Source organism: Nannospalax galili, unplaced genomic scaffold (assembly GCF_000622305.1).
Source record: "Nannospalax galili isolate Female #2095 unplaced genomic scaffold, S.galili_v1.0 scaffold346, whole genome shotgun sequence".
Lineage (NCBI taxonomy): Eukaryota > Metazoa > Chordata > Mammalia > Rodentia > Spalacidae > Nannospalax > Nannospalax galili.
This window is the reverse complement of record NW_008357637.1, coordinates 4,258,623-4,278,040: the sequence shown is the minus strand read 5'-3', so window position 1 is coordinate 4,278,040 and position 19,418 is coordinate 4,258,623. Positions and strand designations below refer to the sequence as shown.

The following is a 19,418-nucleotide window of genomic DNA, read 5'->3' as shown; positions in this document are numbered from 1 at the left end:
GAAGAAGAAAAAAAGCACTCTGTTGAGATATGTCAGTTATAAAGATAAATCAACACAGAGATTAGTTTCAAGAAACAAAGACTTATACATTAACTTATGATACAACAATACACATGTAAAGGCCAGGAAGATAAATGAACATGAGCTGCTATGGATGCTCAGGAGAGCAAAAGGTTTTAACCTTGAAATTTTTGTGCAGAACAATTAACACAAGTCAAAGATTAAGGAAGCAGTTCTCAAGTTCAGTGCCCAGCATTTCCAGATTAGTGAGGTAAGTGCCTATAGGTACTTGTGACCCTTCATCACAAGAGAATTGCCATGGAAACCCATGTTTCAGGTCACCTATGAGGTATGTTGAGAGCGGTGCAAAGAATGAGAACCACTGGTTTACAACAATAGTTGCATATACAGCCTATTCCTATACTCTAAGCTCCTATAAGATAGTGCCTAAGATTTATTTTTATTTATTTATTTAATGTGTATGACTGTATTGCCTGGATGTGTATAAGTTGCATCCTGTCATGCAATGCCAGTGGAGGTCAGAAGAGGGCATCAAATTCCGCTGAAACTGGGGTTACCAACAGCTGTTAGCTGCCATGTGAGTGCTAAGAATCAAACTTGGATCCTCTTCAAGAACAGTCAGTATTCTTAATGGCTGAGCCATCTCGCTAGCCCCATGTCTAAGTTCTAATGGCTGACTTTAAATCCCTTACCCTATCTAACATATATAACATTAAAAAATGTAGCAATACTTGATCAAAGAAGCAACAATTTTTATCTACTTCCTCAAAAATGTTTAAAGACCAGAAGTCTGGTTTTGATTCAAATTATTTTCAACCTCAGATTTTTGAATTTTAACTTCAGTAGTCTTCAACTGATAGGTAATGATAGAAACAACTGTTTATGATAGTTTAAAAGAAGCATATTGCTAACAAAACATGTAATTTACCTACCTTAAGATGTTCTCCTAAATCATGAACTGCAGCTGGAAAGTAAACTACCTCTTGTACTTCATCGAAGAGTCTATCTGAATTTTTTCCAAAAATAATCCTATTATCAACTGTTGCAGGAGGTAATGCCACAAAAGTGTCACAAGAACAGGGCTCCATTTCTTAAAAACTAAAATCATGTAAGTTTCAAAATAAAAAGAAAGAACATTTTTTAAGTACACACACAACAAAGAGCTTTTCTCTATGACAAAGGGATATATCTAATGAAGGTGTATATTAAACTGTTAAATATCATAAATATCATATCTTTGAGTTCCAGGCCAGCCCAATCTACACAGCAAGTTCCAGACCAGATAGGGTTATATAGTGTAAGACCTAGTCTCAAAATAAATAATACATGCTATATTACAAAAATATGATTAGCAATCAAGCATGTGCCAGAAGAACCAGTAGGAAAGTGACAATGAGAGCCACCTTCTTTCCAGTCCACAGGTAAAATTTCTTTTGTAAAACTTTTTTCAACTTAAGTGGTCCTTGAACTTCCTTTCATTATTCCTACCTAGCATACTGCTGTAAAGGCTATATTCTACTGTATTTGTGCATGTATCTGAGTCCTCTTACTACACAGTATTTCTTATTAATCTTTGTATCATTAGTGGAACTTATGGAAAGAACTTTTATTTTTGTAATATTTCTTCAAAGGAACAAGAGGTCTCCTTTGACCTTAGGAAGAATACACGCAGAAATTTTGAGGCAGACTCACTACTTTGAACAAATACAAAAAGATGTCAATAAAATTCCAACTGTTAATAGTTTCTGGAAGTTCACATGTGTAACTTGTAAATCCTGACTATAGAACTGTTGCATAAAGTGTCTTCATTTGTGATTTGGAAGTTCTTAAATCCTCAGTTTTAGAAAGGTCCCATATTTTTTATTTTGCTTTCAGAATAAACATAGTTTTAGTTTCCTTTTATTTTTATAACACCCAAATCTTAGCAGTTGCATTCAGGAAGCTTCTAGTAATTTTTTTTTTTTTTTTGGTCTTTTTGAGACCAAAACTGTAGCTCCAAACTGTCCTGGAACTCACTATGTAGACCAGGCTGGCCTTGAACTCACAGAGATCCTCTTGCCTCTGCCTCCCGAGTGCTGGGATTAAAGGCATGCGCCACCGTGCCCGGCGGCTTCTAGTAATTTTTAAACAGAATAAAAATTTAATAAATGTTTCATTAAAAAGAAAAAAGTATAGTACACACATCTGTAATCTTAGCACTTGGGACACTGAGGCAGGAGGATCTTGAGTTTAAGATTAGCCTGGGCTACATAGTAAGTTCAAGGACAACATTGGTAACACCCTGTCTCAAAAGAAAACCAAACATCTCAGGAAACAACTTTACCAGGAAACTAGATTCTCTCTCCTCGCTGCTGGGAAGGGATGCCCACTGTTTTTCTTCGTATTTCCCCCTCAGTTTTTGGATCTTCTGTTTGCCGTGTTCCAAAGTCAGCTAGCCGGTTACATAACTCTGGCAGACTATGAAATCTCTTTATTCTACCAGACTCATCAGTAAAATAAGACACTGTCTAATAGGGCTGCTGTGAGGATACAGTACCACACTTTAAGTGAAAGCCCAACTTAGTGGTCCAAGTCTGTAATCCAAGTTCAAGAGTTACAGCCTGGGTTTCCTAGGGAGACCCTGCCTCCCAAGCAAACCAAACCAAACAGGAAGGCAAGAGCGGACCCTCGATGAAAGTTGTCATTTGGCTCATTCCTATCACCCGACAGAGGACTTGGGAGTGGGCTAAAGGCCATGCCAATGCAAAACTTATATAGAAGCCACCAAGCTGCAGGAAGTGGCCAATTCTAAATGGGTCGTCGCCGTAACTAAGGAGCTTGCATGGAAGAACAGCACCCTTGTCAGTCTAAAAGGAAAGGCCTTGTACCTAACCCAGTTACTCAGCCAATGTTATCAAACACTTTCTGCGCCCGGCACTCACAGCTGCAGATAACAGGAACAGAAGACCCTCGGATTTTGAGCTAGCATTCTAATCGGGTGCTTTCGGAAACATCACTTTCCTCTTTTTGAGACAGGGTCTCCCTTCAGCCCCAAATGGCCTGCAAATCGCTATAGACCAGGCTGGCCTTGATCCCAAAGAGATCCGCCTGCCCCTGCCTTCCAAGTGCTGGTATTAAAGGCGTGCGCCACCACTGCCGGCGACATGACAGCTTCGAACCTCACAAACGTACCACAGTTAGAGGGAGAATATCTCCAGAAAATAAGCGGGAGTGGCAATGCAAAATGAAGTTTTTGGAACTTCAGTAGGTGCTGCCAGGACAGCGGATCGGACGTCAGGCCTCCGCCGCCCCACAGCCAGCGCGGACCCGCAGCTGGCGCAGCTGGGCCCGGCAGGGCAGCTCCACCGCGAGACCCACCCAACCTCCGCCTCGTAGCCCAATGGAGCCGCCACTCAGCAGCCGGAACGGGCAAGAAGGGGCGGGCAGAAGCGCGAGTCGTCGGAAGCTGTCACCTTTAACCCCGGAAGTTCTCCCTGGGGCTCACTCGCAGTTCCGGCGGGGCGTCAGTTTGTTTACGTCCCTCACGGACCCAGTCACTGGCCTCCTAATTTCGGACTCCAAGATGGGGAAGTCGTTCGCCAACTTCATGTGCAAGAAGGACTTTCATCCTGCCTCCAAGTCCAACATCAAGAAGGTGAGTCCCGGGGCTGGAGAGGAGGAGCCCCCGATGGCTGGGTTGCCCGGGCGGCCGGGGACGTGGGACGCTGGCCCATTCCCGGCCCGAGAGCCTCGCGCCTTTGCTCCTTTCTCCCTGCTGGCCAACTGGTCCACACTGCCTGTTGTGCCGCCGCTGGCCGACCCGGGCCGCGTCAGCTAGAGTGCAAATCCACAGCTTGGAGCCGGCCGCCGTTCCCTGGTGCTGCCAGCTCCAGCTTGGTCTTCCGGGTGGATCCCCAAGATCGCGGCCTCGGACCTGGTTCTCCCTTTGAAAATCCCGCCCCTTGCTTTCACTATTTTCCCACCCAGTAGCGCAGTGTCTAATGACCTCGTGCAGTATACCGAAAGACCGGGGCGAAAATTGCAGCGGTAAAGAATCAGATTGGTGGCAAGAAAGTGCCCGGGCGTTTTAGAGTCAGACCTGGATTCTTGTTAGTCCAGCACAGCTGCTTTTAGCCCTGAGGGACTCGCACAAAGTACTTAATACCACTGATCTTCTGCTAATTAAGAATGAGCAGTGTCAGTTGCCTTAACTTGTAAAATTGTTATGAAGGTTAAGTGAGATGGTATAGAAAAAGATTAGAAGCGTAAAATGAGGGCTTAGCATTCCAAAAAGAAGTACTCAAAAGTTAATTGTGGGTACACATAAACTTGTGAGGGTAAATTAAGCCTTTACTTGTTTCTAAGCGAGTAGTGAGTTCTGTATGTTATCCTGTATGTAACAAAGAATGTCTGTATCTTCCCATACATCTGTGGAAGAATGTACTGGTTATCTGTGAATACAATTACTTTTTTTTTTTTTTTGAGACAGAATCTCACTGTATATCCCTAGCTAACCTGGAACTCCCACTGTAGAGAAGACTGTCCTCCAACTCACAAAGATCCTCTTGCCTCTGCCTTCCAAGTGCCGAGATTAAAGGCATGTGCTGCCATGCCCAGCCTTAGAGTTACTTAATTTTTAAAAAGTAACTTTTAGAAGCACAGAACTTGCTACAGATCATTCTATATCAGCCTTATTTCTTGATGCCCCCTAAGTCTTGTTCTATTTATTTTGAGCATATTTCTGTTGCCCAATTCTCTCTTTTTTGAGTCAAGATCTCGTGTAGTCCAGGCTAACCTCAAAACTGGTATCTAACCAAGGATGGTCCTAAACTGATTCTCCTGCCTCCACCTCCCAAATACTGAGATTAGATGAGAGAGCCACTGCAGTTGGCTTTCCTTTCTCCTTTTAAAATCATGAAACAGTTTTAATATGTGAAAGAGTCATTATGAGTGCTTCAATAGAAGAGCTGTGTTTTACTTTTATTTCAGTTTATGGAATTTGAGCAATTGAGACTCGTAAACTAACTGTGACATCTAAAGTGTGAGATAAATAGCTTTTCCTGTTAGAAGTCTTGTGTTACAGGGAAAGACAGTACGCTTTGCAGATCTGTGCTGAGTTGTTTGCATCTTAGGCTTCTGTGAAAATTCTCAGTATGAACTTATACTCTCCTAAAGGTAGGTTTTCCTTCAACTCTAACTCCACAGTAGAAGAAACTTTCCAAAAGAAATTCCCATGTATTGTTTCCATTAAGTTCTTTTCTTCTTTCTCCACATCGTTAGCTGTGTTTCCAATGGACCTTTCTACCCCATTGAGTGCTAGTAACTACTCATGTCTTATTTTTTAACTTTGTGTGTGTGTGTGTGTGTGTGTGTGTGTGTATGTGTGTGTGTGCGCGCGCATGCGCGCTTATGTGGAGGTCAGAGAGCTTTGGGGTGACTGTTCTCACCTTCCACCATTAGTTCTAGGGCTGCAACTCAGGTCACCAGACTTACGGGGGCACAGGCTTTGACCAGCTGAGCCATCTTGCTGGGCCTCATGTTTTACTTCTAAAACTGGTTAATGGTCATCTTGTCCCACATTCTCCCCATATTTATCTGATTCTCACTCACACTTACAGTAAATGATTACAATTACTTAAGTGTATTGGTCCTCAAGATTATGTTCTGAAAAGTTACCATGTTTGGAGAAAAAGATTGACTTTCTCATAATGTTGAATGAGTTTCAAACACTTTGTCTTTCATTCCAAAACTGGTTGGTATTTAGAGCTTTTAAACTTGGTAGTAGTGTGATTAAATGTTGTTGCATAATTATGTGGACTAACGGCTTTTACCAGTTAGACTATTTTGATAATTTCACAGAGACTGTCAGCCTGAGGCATTTACTTATTTTTGTTTGGTTGTGACTTTGTCATGTTGTCCATGCTGGCCTTGAGCTAGATGTATAGCCAGGAATAACCTTGAACTTCTGATCCTCCTGCCTCTGTCTTCCAAAGGCTAGGCTTGCAGGCACTGCCTCACATAGCGTCTGCATTTTGTTGTTGTCTTTCCCCTACAACTACATCTCATTTCTTCCCCTTTTTTCCCTTCCTACTCTTCCAATTTGTCTGTCATTATTAATGACACCAAGTAGTGTTCGTGGTCATGCTTAATCTTACTGGTTTTGCCCTGAGCCCTGAGTAGTCCATGCTGAGAGATGATGGATCTATTCTTTGAAATAATACAGGAAGTGAGTGCAAGAAACTATTCTGAGCCCGTGTGGTGGTGCACACCTTTAATCCCAGCACTTGGGAGGCAGAGGCAGGTGGATCTCTGTGAATTCAAGGCCAGCCTGGTCTACATAGTGAGTTCCAGGGCAGCTGGGGCTACAGGGAGACCCTGCCTCAAGGGAAAAAAAAGAAAGAAACTATTTTGAATCTCAGCACTTGGAAAGTAGAGGCAGGTGGATCTCTGTGAGTTCAAGGTCAGCAAGCCCTATAGCAAAAAAGTTATTCTAACATAAATGCTCAGAACAGTTCTCAAGTGTGGCACTTTTGTCTGAAAGTTTAGCCATTTTGACTAGTTGAGTTAAGAGTTATGGCTAGGCATGGTGGGAGCACACTTTTAATCCCAGCACTCAGGATTGAGACCAATCTAGTCTACATAATGAGTTTCAGACCAGCTAGGGCTACAGGAGACTCTGTCTCAAAAAGGACGAAGAGTGTGTGTGTGCACGTGCGCTTGCATAGGTATATAGTTAAGGACTCAACATGAAGGCGTAAATCACATTTTTCAGATGTTACCAAAATGAAATCATTATGTTGTAAACAACAAACAATAATTGCTGTCCTTCCCTTACCTTCCCCTCTTCCTCTTCCCTGAATAGCCCAAGTGGCCTCAAACTCAGAATGGTCCTTCTTCTTCAGCCTTCTATGTATTGCAATTGCAAGGTTGAGCCACCACACCTGACTAAACATTGACAGTTCATATTTTACTATAAAAGAAAAGCAGACTTCCAGGGCTGTAGAGATGGCTTAGTGGGTAGAGCATTTGATGCACAAGCATGAGGATCAGAGTTTGGACCACTGGCACCCACATAAAAGTCAGGTGGGTATGGTGGCCTGCTTGTAATTCTAGTATTCAGGAGGCAGAGACAGGATGGCCAGGGCAAGCTGGGTAGCTAGACTAGCCGAATTGGTGAGCTTTGGGTTTGAGGAGAGACCCTGCCTCTATAAATAAAGTGGAGAGTGATCAAGGAAGGAGGACAGCTAATGTTAACCCTTGTGCCCCCCCCAACATACACAGCAGACTTCCTATTTCATTTGAATCTGTTTAATTTCATTTTGCTTCACTACTATAGGTATGGATGGCAGAACAGAAGATATCATATGATAAAAAGAAACAGGAAGAATTAATGCAACAGTACCTTAAAGAACAAGAATCCTATGATAACAGGTGAGAAATGTTCCCATGCTAGTATTTCTAGAATAACCAGTTACATGAGAATAATTCTTATTGAGTAATTTTTTATGCCTATACTTATACATGGCCGTTTTTCCCAACTTTACCCATTATTCACCTAAAATATAGCTTTATGTGACTCATCCTGTCTGTGAACAAGTCCTAAATGAGCTTTCAGAAAAAATAAACATTACATTTTAACTATTGAGACCTCTTAGGAAGATTTCTCATTGTATACTAAAATGAAACGATGCATAGGACATTTATAAGAAGAAAAGTAAAGTGTCTCTTTTGGCCCATATGTTGTGGCTAGTTGGTTTTGTGCATCAGTTTATGGAACAGTCTTTACTCATGTTGGCCTCCATTGCCATTTCCCCCCATCACCACTTTTGCCAGAATATTATGAACCTTTTCTACATAGAATATTAAATCTAGTTCACAGACATTTAAAAAACATTTGTCTAATGTTTCCACAAATACTTGAACTAGATGTAAAATGTCAAGTTCATTTTTTGAGGAATCCACACAGAAGACAAAATATAATGTTGCATAAGTCTGTTAGTAAGTTTGTTGTCAACTCCTGCAGTTAATAAGATTTTCCTTGGGCTTGGAGAGATGGCTTAGTGGTTAAGAGTGCAAAAAAAAGAGTGCTTGCTCTTCTTAGCTAAGCATGGTAGTGCACGCCTTTAGTCCCAGCACTTGGGAGGCAGAGGCAGGTGGATCTCTGTGAGTTCAAGGCCAGCCTGATTTATATAGTGAGTTCAGGTCAGCTGGGACTATAGGGAGAACCTGTCTCAAAAAGACAAAAAAAAAAGTGCTTGCTGTTCTTGCAGAGGACCTGAGCTCATTTCCTAGCACCCATACGTAACATTGGTGGCTCATTACTGTCTCTAACTTCAGTGTCTGGGGATTCAATTCTTTCCTGTGGCACCCAAACACTCATGGTGGACACAGATACACATAAATTAAAAATAATTAAATCTTTTTTAAAAAGAAGGGCTGGAGAGATGGCTCAGCAGTTAAGAGCTCTGGCTGCTGTTGCAGAGAATCTGATTCAATTCCTAGCACCCACATGGCAGCTAACAACTGTCCATAACTTCAGTTCCAGGGGATCCAACTCCCTCTTCTGACCACAGGCACTGCACAACACATGTGCAACTACCTACTTGCAGGCAATACACTCATACACATAAAATAAAAATAATAAAATTTGAAAAATAAGATTTAACTTCATAGACCTCAGTAAGATATACAGCTTAAGACTTGATTATCGAAATCAGTCCTCCCAGGAAATTACAAATTTTCATCTTGCTTAGACACCATGTGGAAATTCTCCCTGGTGATCTGCTGCTGTGTATCAGTCTTTACTGCGAGACTGGTAGAACTTGGAGAGTAACGGCTTACCAGCGTTGTTGAAAATGAGGATTGCCTTGATCATGGCTGGACTGGCCACTGGGTGAGATGCTGGGAGGCAGGCATGGGTGGAAGCCTGGCCTCCAGAGTTTGCCAGTGCTGCTTTTCCACCCTTCCATGCACTAGTTTTTTTCCTAATACTTGAATTTTATGAATTAACTTTAGCTCATCTGAGTCATTCACTTTAACTTTACTATAGACCTTTAAGTATAATAGGTTCTGACTCTATTGTATTAATTAGCCTATTACAGAATTTCTTTATTTTTCTCTTTTGTTCTAACTAAAGACTATGATTCTTAGAGCTGAAGAGATGGCTCAGTTTATAAAGTGCTTGCCCACATAGGCACGAGGTTCTGAGTTGAGATTTCTAGCACCCACTTAAAAAGCCAGATGTAGTGGTATATACCTATAATCTCAGCACTTGGGAGGTGGAGACAGGAAGATCCTTGGGGCTTGCTAAGTAGTTAGTTTAGTGAAATCAGTGAACTCCAGTTCAATGAGAGACTCCATCTGAAAAAATAAGGTGGAGGGCCATAGAGATGGCTCAGTGAGGTAGCTCAGCGGGTAGAGGCACTGGCCATGCAAGCCTGGCAACCTGAGTTCCATTCCCAGTACCTACATAAAAGTAGGCGAGAATTGTCTGCATAAAGTTGTTCTCTAACCTTCACATTTACACATACGTGCTCCCCCCACCCACCATGCACACACACACACACACACACACACACACACACACACACATAACAACAAAGTAAAAGAATTTGATTCTCAGTTATATTGACTTGTGCATTGTATTTGTTACTTGTATTTGACTTGGATTTTACTTTCTAGAGAAATCTCATACTAATTTTTCGAAAACTGTTTGATCCTTCACAATTAAAACCAAATACATGGTTTGTATGTAGGATTTTGAAACTTTTTAAAAAATATTTTATTTATTATTTTTTTGTTTTATGTGTATGAGTGTATTGCCTGCATGTATGTGAGTGCACCCGTGTTATGCAATGCCGTGGAGGTCGGAAGAGGGCTTCAGATTCCCCAGGAACTGGAGTTAAGGACGAGTCGTACCTGCCATGTGGGTGCTGGGAATCGAACCTGGGTCCTCTGCAAGAGCAGTCAATGCTCTTAACCGCTGAGCCATCTCTCTAGCCCCAAGGATTTTGAAACTCTTTAAGTAGCATTATAGTTTATGCAAATCCTGTAGGAGTAACTATATCATTTTTTCCTCCTTTTTGGGGAGAAGCACAGATAAGAAATTCTCAGAATTTGCAGCCAGTTATTGAGGAGGCAGCACTTTGAGAACTTTACCTCTAACAAAAATATTCTATCATGATACGTTAGGATTATTTTTTGAGGGAAAAGTGTCCTATTAATGTTCTTCCTCCTACTTAAAATTGTTAACTTTATTTCATTTAGATTGCTTATGGGAGATGAGCGTGTAAAGAATGGTCTTAACTTCATGTATGAGGCCCCACCAGGAGTTAAAAAAGGTACTTGCCTCATTTCCTTTGAACACTCAGCATGAGCAGAACTACATTTGTCCTCTTATAATATGTACATATATATCTTTAGTCCTTCTTACTAAATTTATTCTTATTTTTATGTATTTATTTTTTGGTCTTTTTGAGCCAGGGTCTCCCTGTAGCCCCGGCTGTCCTGGAACTCACTATGTATGTAGACCAGGCTGGCCTTGAACTCACAGAGATTCTCTCACCTCTGCCTCCCAAGTGCTGGGATTAAAGGCATGCGCCACCACACCCGGCCTAAGTTTATTTTTAAATAGAAAATATAATACATTTTTTTGCCACTTAAAATTTTTTTAATTAGGAATTATCATGCTTATTCTAGACTCTTGCTCAATACTGTGTTTTAGCCTTCAGTGATCTGGAGTTTTATCTTGTAGAAATAAACAGTAAATTCTTACAAGTTAAATTTAAAGAGCATATACCATCAGTTCTAGCACTTAGGAGGCAAAGGCAGGTAGATCTCTGTGAGATCATGGCCAGCCCGGTCTACATAGTGAGTTCTAGGCCAACTGGGGCTGCAGAGAGACCCTGTCTAAAAAAAAAAAAGTTTAAAGACTGTAATATTATATATAGTAGACTTTTATATTAAAAATTTTAACATGTTTTACTTCCCCCCCCATGCTTCTGATATGCTATCAAGAAAACAAAGAGGTAATGCACTATTTTCTGTTGGAATTTACTTAATAATTGGTTGTGATTTTATAGAAAAATTGAAAGAATTTTTAATGAATGTTTTAGAAAGAAGAAACAGAAGGAGAAACAGAATACAAATTTGAATGGCAGAAAGGAGCTCCACGAGAAAAGTAAGTGCTGGTTTGCTTGTGAGATGGAATATGTGTAGTTTGCAGACCCATCTTAATGTTGTTATTTTCATTCAGGGAACATAATGTGAAAAGGATTTGGGGGTTGGAGAGGGGGTTGTTTTCTGTTTGTTTGTTTTGAGACAAGTTTCCTATGTAGCCCTGACTAGCCTGGAATGCTTCATGTAGACCAGGCTGGCCTCAAATGCCTGCTTCTGCAGTGGATGTGCCACTATACCCAGCCAAATGATATTTTTAATAACATGTCTCATTCAGCCAATCTGCTTGATTATATTTTGTTTTATAAACTTGCCTACTTTTTAAAACTGCAAATTACCAGACTAGACATTTAGTAACTCGTGTTACTCTTACATTTTTTTTTAAAAAAAATTATTCTTATTCTTATTTTTTTTATGTGTATGTGTGTATTGCCTGCATGTAGGTAAATGCACCCATGTCATGCAGTGCCCTTGGAGGATAGAAGAGGCTGTTGGATGCCCTGGAACTGGAGTGTGGGTACTGGGATTTGAACCGCAGTCTTCTGTAAGAACAGCCAGTGTTGTTAATCGCTGAGCCATCTCTCTAGCCCCATGTTACTATTACATTTTATAGTAATACGTTTTATAGTTTTCCTAGAGTTAGAAATTTTTTCAGATTAACTGCCATTGAATATATACTAAATTGTTCTTAATGCCAAATCATATATATTTTTTATACTTAACAGATACGCCAAAGATGACATGAATATTAGAGATCAGCCCTTTGGTATTCAGGCAAGTAACACATATTTTACTTTTAGAACAATTTTTAATATAGCTTTACATTATTTTCTAAAAGTTGTTTAAGCTGAAAAAGAACACTGGGTTACATTTCTATCAAATAATAAGAATGAGGAGAAAATGAGAAATGCGGTGGGCTAATAAAAGATGTTCAAATTTTCTAGTGAAAGGTATTATGATACTGCTCATTCAGATTTCACATAATTTAGAAAACTAACTCAAGGTCAAGAAAAGAAGTCAAACTATTATTTATTTAGAAACAGAATAAACTGTTAGCAGGGCAAAACCCTTGTGAAGAAAGCATAGATACAGCTGGGTGTAGTGGTACACACCTTTAATCCCAGCACTCTAGAGGCAGAGGCAGGTGGATCTCTGTGAGTTCAAGACCAACTTGGTCTACATTGTGAGTTCCACACTGGCTATGGCTGCAGGGAGACCCTGTCTCAAAATGAACCCTCCCCCAAAAAATAAAAATAAAAAATAAAGCGTAGATAGCATTGCCTTTCCTGTCTGCCGGACTGCTATCTCAGCAGCAGAGTTGAGTAGCTGCTCACAGATACAGCCTAAAAAACGATTTTTACCTCTACAGAATTAGTGTGCCAACCCCTGGTTTAGAAATTTGACACTTCAGGTTTAGAGATTCAGCTCAGTGGAAAAGCACTTGTACAGTGTGCATAGGGTCTTGGGTTTAATTCTGAGCCTGGAAAAGAAGAAATGGTGTGGTAGTACATGCCTATAATTCAACACATCACAAGTTGAGGCAGAGCAAGAAGATTGAAAGTTCAAGCTCAACCTGAGCTACATAAGGAGACCTTATTTTCTGGTCTTTTTTGTTATTTTGTCTTTTTTTATTTTTTTGGAGCTGAGGACTGAACCCAGGGCCTTGAACTTGCTAGGCAAGTGCTCTACCACTGAGCTAAATCCCCAATAAAAAAGGAAAAGATATTTAAAAGGTTAACTTATATAAAAAATTAAAATTAGGGAATCTGTGCCAGGTGTTACAGCACATGCCTTTAATCCCAGCCCTCAGGAGGCCTGGTCAGCTGGTGCTGCAGGGAGACCCTGTCTTTAAAAAACAAATCAGGGAATATAAGATTAAACCTTGATATAATTCTTTCTGGTGGCACTGTTGTAGTATAGGAGGCAGAGATAGGATTCAACCTAGTTTTTAGGCAAAATTTATAGTAAAAGATTTTAATATATGTATTAAATTATCCAACATAGTTGTAAGATCTCTTTCTCTGGAGATCTTTTTTTAAAATGAGTAACTTAATGAGGCATGATGGGCAGAAGTACGCAGATCTCTGTGAGTTCAAGACCAACCTGGTCTACATAATGAGTGCCAAACCAGTAAGGGCTACATAGTAATACCCTGTCTTAAAACAATAAAATAAAAATAATAAAACTTAAATAAGACATGAGGAGTTGAATGTTAGGCTCTTAGTATTTTAGAATCAAATTAATGTTTATTATTTCTCAGGTTCGAAATGTGAGGTGTATTAAATGTCACAAGTGGGGTCATGTCAACACAGACCGGGAATGTCCCTTATTTGGTCTTTCTGGAATCAATGCAAGTTCGGTTCCCACTGACGGCTCAGGTAGGCATTAGACATGATTTACTTGTTTTAGAATTTTGACAAGGAAAGATAAAATAAGATTTTTATTTAAACTCAACTCTTTTGTAGTTAATTATTTTGTACTAAGACGGATTCCCAAAATAGGATGCTCAGAACTAGTGATGTAATTCAGTAGTAGGATGATTTGCTTACTTAGCATGTGCAAGGTCCTAAGTTCAATTCCCAGCATCCCATTCCGCCCCCAAAAAAAGACGATCAGTGGGAAATTCTTCATCATATGTGTTGAATTTGAAGTGCTATATAATAAAATTAAATTTAATTTTTCCAGCCAAAGGTTCTATGAACTTACTGTGTTTAGTTACTGGGGTTTTTTCTAAATTTTTTATTTTATGTGTATGACTGTTTTGCCCACATGTATGTAAGTGCACCCATGTGTACAAAGCCTGTGGAGGCGAGAAGACAGTGTTCAATCCCCTGGAACTGCAGTTCTGGGAAATTGTTGGCTGCCATGTGGGTACCAGGAACGATCTAGAAGATCAGCCAGTATACTTAACCACTAAGGCATCTCTATAGCCTCGGCTTTTTATTTATTTTATTTATCTTTAAAATTTTTATTTATTATTTTTATTCTATGTGTATGAGCATAATGCCTGTATATAGGTAGATGCACCCATTTCGTGCAATACTTGCAGAGGTCAGAAGAGGGCGTCAGATCCCTTGGAACTGGAGTTGAAGTTACAGACAGAGACAGTTGTTAGCCGCCATGTGGGTACTGGGAATCAAACCAGGGTCCTCTGCAGAGAAGTCAATGCTCTTAACTGCTGAGCCATCTCTCCAGCCCTTATTTTATTTTTTAGACACGGTTTCATATAAGTCAGGCTGACCTCAAACTCACTGTGTGGCCAAGTCTGTCCTTGAGCTCCTGATCCTCCTGCCTCCACCACCGGGGTGCTGAGATTAACTTGTGCTACCATACCTAGCTAAGTTTGATTTTTTTTTTTTTTTTTTTTAAGTTTTTTTTTTTTTTTGTTTGTGTTTGTGCAGGAGTATATCCCTTCCCAAACTCCTCCAAGGTCTACCACCTTGATCCCTACCCACCCAAAATTGTCTTCTTTTTTTAAAAAAAATTGAGTCCAACTTGTGCTGTCCATATACTCTTGGGTGTGTGGCCATCAACAGGAGTGTGATCAAACTACCAGGAGCTACACTCTTAAAGAAGACTGACTCTCCTTTTTTTTTTTTTTTTTTTTTAAGATTTATTTGTATTATGCATGTGTGTGTGCAGGTGCCTGTGGTGGTCAGAAGAGGGTGTCACATTTTCCTGGAGCTAGAGTTACAGGTGGTTGTGACTTGCCCAACATGGGTTCTGGGAACTACACTTAGGTCCTCTGGAAGAACAGCAAGCACTTGTAACCACAGAGCCATCTCTCCAGCCCTGCCAAATTTGATTTTAAAAGGAAGAGACATTAATCATTAAAGATACTTTTTTGTTACCATATCAGTAGCCTGAAATTAGGAGAAGAAATAGTTTGTATGCATGTGTATGATGTGTAAATGAGTACATATGTGAACACCAAGGTACATGTATGCCATGGTATATTTATGGAAGTCAAAGAACAATTTCTGATGTCTCGAAGTCCTGCCTTCCACCTTGTTTGAAGTGGGTTCCCTTTGTTATTCCATGCTGCATATTCCCAAGTAGCTAGTGTCCAGGGATTCTTAAGTCTCATGGTAGGACCACTGGGATAACAGATACGTGCTATTGCACCTGGCTTTGCATCCATTCTGGGGATTCAAATTCTGTTCCTCACTCTTGGGCAGTAGACACTTGACTTACTGAGCCATCTCCCCAGCCCAAGAAGTGATTCTTATATTTAGATTCTCCTTAATTGTAAAAATAGACTGAGTGGAAAACCTCAGCCATCATTTCTTTTTAGCTATGAAATAAAAACTTTAAAATTGAGGGCCTTTTTCTTCTTGAGACAGGGTCTCCCTATAGCCCCAGCTGGCCTGGAACTCACTATGTAGACCAGGCTGGCTTGAGCTGAGAAATTTGCCTGCCTCTGCTTCCCAAGTGCTGGGATTAAAGGTGTGCACCACCATGCCTGGCTTAAAATTGAGTTTTTTAAAAAAATTTAACATGATGAAGTTGGTTTGTACTTGAAAGTTATTTAACCTTGTATTGGTCACTTTTCTGTTGCTGTGATAGAAACACTGACCCAAGCAATTTATAGAAGGAAGAATTTATTTTAGCTTACGGTTCCAGGAGAATTACAGTCTGTATTGGTGGGGAGTCACGGTGGCAGAGATGGCTGGAGAAGAGGAGTGGAAGCTAAGCTCTACATCTTCCAGCAGGCACAGGAAACAAGCAGACAACTAGAGATCTGGCAAGGCTTAAGAACTCTCTAAGCCCACCCCCAGTGACGTGCTTCCTCCAGGATAGCCACACCTTCTAAAACCTCCCAAAAGAGCGCTATCATCTGGGGACAAAATGTCCAACCGCTTGGAGCCTATGGGGGGACATTATCATTAAAACCATCACAACCTTCTTCATATTACTTTCTACTTAAAATTTATCTGGTTTGGATTGTATCATTTTGGTTCTTTTTTTTTAAGATACTAAAACTGGGGCCTGGAGAGATGGCTCAGCAGTTAAGAACACTGGTTGTTCTTGCAGAAGACCCAGGTTCGAATCCCAGCACCCACATGGCAGCTGAAACTGTTCATAACTCCAGTCCCAGGGCATCCAACAGTGTCTTCTGACCTCCGTGGGTATTGCACAACACGGATGCACTTATCTACATGCAGACAATACACGCATACACGTAAAATAAAATTAAGAAAATGCTAAAACTGAAAGATTTTAACTTAAATTCGCCTTGTGTTTTATTGAGACAGACACACTAATCCAGCCCCTATTCACTATAGAGCATAATAGAAATAACTTACTTAGTGGGCTGGAGAGATGGCTCAGCAGTTAAGAGCACTGACTGCTCTTGCTGAAGACCCGGGTTCGAATCCCAGCACCCACATGGCAGCTGACAACTGTCCGTAACTCCAGTCCCAGGGGATCCGACAGCCTCTTCTGTCCTCTCCGTGCATTGCACGACACGGGCACACTTAGATATATGCAGGCAATACACGCATGCACATAAAATAAAAAATGTAGGTTACCTGTGGAGGACAGAAGAGGCTGTCGGATCCCCTGGGACTGGAGTTATGGACAGTTGTCAGCTGCCATGTGGGTGCTGGGATTCGAACCCGGGTCTTCTACAAGAACAACCAATGTTATTAACTGCTGAGCCATCTCTCCAGCCCCCATAAATATATTTTTTTTAAAAACAGAAAAGTATGTATAGCCAGGCATGGTGGTATACAGCTGTAATCTCAGCATTCAGGAGGCAGAGGCAGGCGAATCTCTGAGTTCAAGGCCAGCCTGGTCTACATAGTGAGTTCCAGGCCAGCTGGGGCTACAGGGAGACCTGTCCTAAAAAGATCAAAGAAAAAAAAGAAAAGAAAGTATGTATCAAAATCCTTAAAAACAGGTCTGAGAGATGTCTTGGTGGGTAAAAGCACTAGCTGCAGAAGTCTGGCAACCCACATTTGATCCCCAGAACTAACATGAGAAGCCAGAAGCCAGTGGGGCAAATCTGTAATCTCAGCACTTCTATGACAAGATGAGAGGCAGAAAGAGAATAGCTTGCAAACTCTGAGCCAGCTAACGTAGAGCAAGCAGCACAGCAGCAGAAACAAGAGAACCCCTACCTCCAGATAGGTGAGAACCAGCTCCTGAAAGTTACCTTCTGACCCTTACATGTGTGCTGTGGTGTGCACCCCGCACTTGCTCTCATACTTTATCTCTCTCCTCTCCCTCTCCCTCTCCCTCTCCCTCTCCCTCTCCCTCCCTCTCTCTCTCTCTCTCTCTCTCTCTCTCTCTCACACACACACACACACACTACATTTTTTAAAACTTTGAAATTTAAAAAAACCTAAAAGCATGCATTCACCATCCAGTAATTCATGCTAAGAAAGTGATTATATGTGCTTAAAGATTTATAATTGTGAAAGATTAGAAGCAACCCAAATGGTATCATTAATGGGTTAGTAAAATAACCCATTCAGCATAAGTGTAGATGGTGGCATATAGAACACTTGCACTATTTGAAAATTATTGAGGAAGTGTGCTGGATAGCTATAGTTGTCAGCTTGAGACACCTGGGTAGAAGGAGCCTCAATTGGGGAATTTCCTCCTTTGGACTGGCCTGTGGCCATGTCTGTGGGGCATTCTCTTGATTATTGAGTGATGTGGGAGGGCCCAGCCTGTTGTGTAGGCAGGTAGGTAGTCGTGTATTGTGTAAGAAAGTAGATTGAACACGGGCCAGGGGAGCAAGCCAGTAAGCAGTGTTCCTCCATGGCCTGTGCTCTAGCTCCTGTCTCCAGGTTCATGCCCTGAATTCCTACCTTGGGCTCCCTGACTGACCTGGGAGATGTCAGCCAAATAAACTCTTTCCTCCCCAAGTTGGGAGGTATTGGTCAGAGTACTTTGCCACAGCAATTGAAAGCAAACTAGAACAGGAAGGGATAATGTCAAGATGCCCTTTACCATGTACCTTAGCCCAGGCTGACCTCAAACTTGTGGCAGTCCTTCGGCCTCACCTCTCAAGTACTGAGCCACTGTGCTTGACTTTGAAAATTAGTTCTTCTTGAACTACAGTTTCTTGTTTACTTTTACTTTTTTTTTTCTTTTTTCTTTTTTTTCACAAAAAGGATGTATTTTTAATTATGTGTATCTATCTGTGTGTCTCCATGGGGGTATGTGCATGTGAGTGCAGGTGCAATGGAAGCCAGAGGTGTGGGTCCCCTTGGAACTGGAGTTGTAAGAAATTGTCAGTCATCTGATGTGGGAACTGAGAACTGAACTTGGATCCTCTGCAAGAGCAGTATATTCTCTTAGCCTCAGAGTCATCTCTCCAGGCCGCCTTGCTTATTTTTTTTTAAAGCTTATGTATGTATGTATGTGTGTATGTATGTGAGTGTTATGCTCTTATGTAAGTACACCCATGCCGTGCAATGTCCACAGAGGCCAGAAGAGGGCATGGGATCCCCTGGGACTGGAGTTACAGATGGTCGTTAGCTGCCCTGTGGATGCTGGTATTTGAACCCGGGTCTTTTGCAATAGCAGCCAGCCCCTTGTTTATTTTTCTTGGGGGGGGTTGTATACATGCACATGTGAGTGCAGGTGCCACAGAGGCCAGAGGTGTTAGATCCCTGTAAACCTGGAGTTGGAGATACAGGTGGTTGTATATCTCCTGATATCCATATTGGGAATCGAACTTGGATCCTCTGCAATAACAGCATGTGTTCTTAACCACTGTACCATCTCTCCAACCCCCACTTTTGCTTTTTGAACTTTATATTTTAAGCTCATAGAAGATATATGTTCTACCCATGCAGTCTATTTAAACACATTAAATTAACGTTGAGTAGGAAACAGACAGTAGTTCTAAGTTTGTAATCTAAACAAGAAAACAAAACGTGATTATATATGAATCTACTTAACCAAGAAAAACTGATTGTTCATTTCATTAGACCTTTAAAGAATTAAAATGTAGACAGGTAAGAAAAAAAGTTTGACTAAGAAGTAAAAGACCAAAAACAAAACATAAGCACGGAAAGTTTAACTTGGGTGCCTGTAGAGGATTATGATCAGACGTAAATGACTCAAAGTGGAGTACAAAAAGGGGATTGGCCCTTCATTCTGCAGCCTGTGTTTCCTAAACTTAATCTAAAGGATCATTTGAATGTTAGTGTCCAAGCCTTGTCACAGGCTAGTGAACGGAAATGCAGCAAGAAGCCATCTGAGTATTGTGCCATGTGGCACCCAGG

At 41.0% G+C, this 19,418-nt stretch overlaps 2 protein-coding genes across 5 annotated transcripts in view; one reads left to right on the top strand and one right to left on the bottom strand.

Moving 5' to 3' along the window:
- The window catches only part of Scrn3 (secernin 3), a 40,386-nt gene extending 37,055 nt beyond the window's left edge, over positions 1-3,331 (bottom strand). The window contains exons 1-2 of one of the 4 annotated variants that reach the window (XM_008855285.3): positions 3,193-3,331; positions 954-1,119 (exon numbers count right to left, since the gene is read on the bottom strand). In XM_008855285.3, the coding sequence (XP_008853507.1) occupies positions 954-1,109 (156 nt within the window). In that variant the 5' untranslated portion in view covers positions 1,110-1,119; positions 3,193-3,331. Of the gene's footprint in view, positions 1-953; positions 1,120-2,344; positions 3,099-3,192 lie in introns of those variants that run through there. The other 3 variants (XM_029557310.1, XM_029557311.1, XM_008855286.3) reach the window with 3 other exon arrangements.
- A 155-nt stretch (positions 3,332-3,486) lies between these two features.
- Cir1 (corepressor interacting with RBPJ, 1) overlaps positions 3,487-19,418 on the top strand; it is a 38,719-nt gene continuing 22,787 nt past the window's right edge. The window contains exons 1-7 of the mRNA XM_008855284.3: positions 3,487-3,655; positions 7,337-7,431; positions 10,267-10,340; positions 11,017-11,027; positions 11,115-11,179; positions 11,901-11,949; positions 13,436-13,553. Of these exons, the coding sequence (XP_008853506.1) occupies positions 3,584-3,655; positions 7,337-7,431; positions 10,267-10,340; positions 11,017-11,027; positions 11,115-11,179; positions 11,901-11,949; positions 13,436-13,553 (484 nt within the window). The 5' untranslated portion in view covers positions 3,487-3,583. The remainder of the gene's footprint in view (positions 3,656-7,336; positions 7,432-10,266; positions 10,341-11,016; positions 11,028-11,114; positions 11,180-11,900; positions 11,950-13,435; positions 13,554-19,418) is intronic.